General features: G+C 40.5%; 1 protein-coding gene and 1 non-coding gene across 2 annotated transcripts; both read right to left on the bottom strand.

Annotated features, from left to right (window-relative positions):
* Positions 1 to 271: 271 nt before the first annotated feature.
* Positions 272 to 398, bottom strand: LOC111812390. The gene has a single exon (XR_002817898.1). It is a non-coding gene; the product is annotated as a small nucleolar RNA SNORA31 (small nucleolar RNA).
* A 1,336-nt stretch (positions 399 to 1,734) lies between these two features.
* Positions 1,735 to 3,451, bottom strand: Tpt1 (tumor protein, translationally-controlled 1). Its single transcript, XM_023700165.1, has 3 exons — positions 3,348 to 3,451; positions 2,653 to 2,843; positions 1,735 to 1,876 (listed from the first exon to the last, which is right to left on the bottom strand). The coding sequence occupies exons 1-3, from the start codon at positions 3,411 to 3,413 to the stop codon at positions 1,750 to 1,752; spliced, it is 384 nt and encodes a 127-aa protein (XP_023555933.1). The 5' UTR covers positions 3,414 to 3,451; the 3' UTR covers positions 1,735 to 1,749.
* Positions 3,452 to 3,498: the final 47 nt, after the last annotated feature.

The raw sequence follows: 3,498 nt of genomic DNA, 5'->3' as shown, positions 1-3,498 counted from the left end.
AATGCACTTTATTTTTAGACAACCTACATGACGTGTTTTTTCCCTAAAAACAATGCCTCCACTCCAAATAAATCACGGTCAAAATAAACGAAGCGTTCAAGATGACATCAGTCCCATTTGTCTAAAATCCTGGTGTTGTGTAGATGACATGCCGCAGCTAGTTATGACAAGTGATAAATCCAAGGTTACCATCGAATCCATTACTGTAAAAATAAGGAAAATTATTTTAACATTCTCTTCAGTTAAAGAGCACTAAACTTTTATACCATAGAGATGTACTCCCCAATTCAATCTGGGCTGCCATAAAGACAGACAGAAAGCGCAGGGATTTTTTCCTTTAGCATCCTAGTGCAAACCCAAAGAACAACAAGTTGTTCAAGGTCTATCAGTGGATGCGGGACATCCTTACCAAATAAGAGGTACACTATTTTCTATAAGTCTCATCCTGCATGAGGTACTGTCAACAAAAACTTCACATACTGGCTGAATAAGCACCTTGGTGAAGTCATTTCGTTCTAACTTTTGCCCACTGTAGACTCTTAATTTACTTTACGAATCTCTCACATTTCAAATACAATCCTCTTTAGACTACCAGTGGAAACAAAAAGCCATAAAAAGCTTGATGCCATGTTTTATTTTATTTATTTATTTATTTATTTATTTATTTATTTGTAGAACCGGGGATTGAACTCAGGCCCTTGTGCTTGCCAGGCAAGTGCTTATTCTACTGAGCTATCTCCTTGGCCCCAATGCCATGTTTTAAAACTATACTGGGTAACTACTACCCTAGTGGCACAAAGCAACTATACCTAGAAAACCTCCATATTTACATTACTTATTTCAAACCACTTTCTGATACTTACACATTTTTCCATTTCTAAACCATCCTTAAAGAAAATCATAAATGGGGTCACACCATCCTCACGGTAGTCCAGGAGAGCAACCATGCCATCTGGATTCATGTTTGCACCAATAAAGAACTTGGGAAAAAAATACTCAGAATTAGATCATTATGTATAAATACGAATCCTGTCACAGCAAAATGCAACACAACAAAGCACACACACACACACAATCAAGAACTTTCACTAAGTACAAGCTTTTAATGCTCAAACATCAGTTCAGACTGATCAAAGCACGAATAACAACTAAAATAGTATAGCACAATGCAGCAAAACACTAGGTTTTCTAGAAATTTTCATTTTCTTGATGCCACAAACATTTGTAAACTCCACTTGCTTATATATCTAACCCTGGGAACATAAAGCTGTCAATAAAGTGTATCACATGGTGATCTGATCTTACAGCCAAAAGGTAAGACAGCCAGACATCTCTAAGGCAAGACTGTGATGTGTAATCAAAAAAAAAAAAAAAAATCTCTGCCAAAAAAACCCCAAACAACAAAAAAACCACCTTATAGGTAAGAGGTCACTTAAGTTTCTTAATAACAGTACTCGTAAGCCCAAGTAGCAGAAATACCCAGTGGCATGCAGTGTACAATGAATTGTACACAAAGTTGGGCTACTATGACAATCTGACAGGAAGAACAGCAAACTGCCATTTAAGAAGCCAGTGGGGGTTTAAAAAGCAAAGACAAGATTTTAAGAGCAAAAAACTACTTTGAGCTTCTGGATTCCAGCTGAGTCTACAAGTTCAATTTAATTACAGGCTATTAAGAGAAACAAAGCCTTTATTGTTAAAGAACAAAATCTATTCTCATAGAATCTTCTTAAAGCTTTGTAACATTCATCAACCTACTAAAATATTTACCTGATAGTTTTTGAAATTAGCAAGGATGTGCTTGATTTGCTCTGCAGCCCCCGTCATAAACGGTTTTACTCTTTCTGGTCTTTGTTCTTCAAGTTTGCCTTTGATTCTAAAAGAGTTTACGTAAATAGGTTACTAAAAGATTGAATTTTGAACAAAATCAATTTTTTTTATTAAATAAAAAATAAAATTCTGCAGATAATCTACTACTGTTGTGGACTGCTGGACTGTGTTGGATTGTTTTGCTGAATTCAAGCACCTATAGTATTTAGATGCCAATAGAATACCCATTATCTCTGACAAGACTAAACAAAAAAAGGGGATACAAAAGGAGGACCATTTTGTATTTGTATATACAGAATAGTTGGGTCAGATATACAGCTACTTTCACTTAATTCAATGAGAAGATTTGTACTAATTAAGTGTTTGGACAGGATAACCACTAAGAAGATAACAATGTACAATGTATTAATTATTGAAAATGTCGTATTAACCAGCTTTGAAAATATCTCATTGATATGTTTCCCAATAAAATAAAATAATATAAAAAAATACAGGCCATAACTTTAAAGGCTAGCTGTCAATGAGCAGAGTAATATTCACACAATTAAGGTACTACTATTCTGCAGAATGGATCTTTCAGCAATTGTTTATAGTGGGGTCATATCTCAGTAACACAGCCTCTGCCTGGCAATCCCAACTGTCAACTAGACTGCATCCTCCAGTATACTCATGTCAGACTGTTAGCAAAAACCAACTACATTTGTCTTTTTTTTTTTTTTTTAAAGGCTTTTCCCAAGATTCTCTACTGCTAGAACTAAACATGCCAATTCCTAAATCCTCCAAGGTCCTAGACATCAGTTAGGCACTGCCAATGCCACTTACGATTTCATATAATCTTTGATGTATTTCTTGTAGGCCTCTTTTGTGAAGCTGGTTTCCTGCAAGTGATGGTTCATTACAATATCTACACCAGTGACTACAGTGCTTTCGGTGCCTTCGCCCTCTGGGCCTTCAGCGGAGGCATTGCCACCAATGAGCGCGTCGTCAATGGCACCCTCTGTTCTACTGACCATCTGTATTAAGAAAAAGCAGTTTGTTTGTAAGAGGGGAAAAAAAAAATCTCTAAAATACCTCTTATACTAGTTTAGGCTCGGTACCCAACATGTTCTCACCCAAAATTACTAGTTCTCGTTGAAAAACCAGTTCCCCAGAAACAACCTGACCTATCAATAATCGTGGACCGGAACGACAATGAGGTCACTGCCACAAAGTGGAGGCTGTCCACAGATGTGGGTGCTCGAGCTGTCACGGCTCAAGCAACAACAGACACACGCTTGGCCTGGGACTCCGACCCGGGTCTTCTCAGGCACAGCCCGGAAGGAGGATGGGCGTCGTGGCGGCGGACCTATTTCCAGGCTCAGCTCCGCCTTCACTTTTCTAGAAAAACCCAAGCCCGAAAAGCGTCTCCTCCGCCAGGAGGCGGCGGAAAGGATTGCACAACCCCAGGCGGGGGAGCGGCCGAAACCCGAGCCCGCCCGCCTGGCCCTGCCTCCCCCACGCGGCGCCCGCCGCCTCACCTTGCCCTCCACCTCCAGGCACAGCCCGTCCGCGATCTCCCGGATCTTGTAAATGTCGGAGAACATCTCATCGTCTGCTCGGGGACACAGAGCCGATCGTCACCGGGCGCCGGGGGCCTGGGCCCCGCCATTTCCCGCGCCGGCCGGGCGC

Source organism: Octodon degus, unplaced genomic scaffold (assembly GCF_000260255.1).
Source record: "Octodon degus isolate 3935 unplaced genomic scaffold, OctDeg1.0 scaffold00122, whole genome shotgun sequence".
In the NCBI taxonomy this organism is placed as follows: domain Eukaryota; kingdom Metazoa; phylum Chordata; class Mammalia; order Rodentia; family Octodontidae; genus Octodon; species Octodon degus.
The sequence above is the reverse complement of the archived record's forward strand: the minus strand, read 5'-3'. Positions and strand labels throughout refer to the sequence as shown.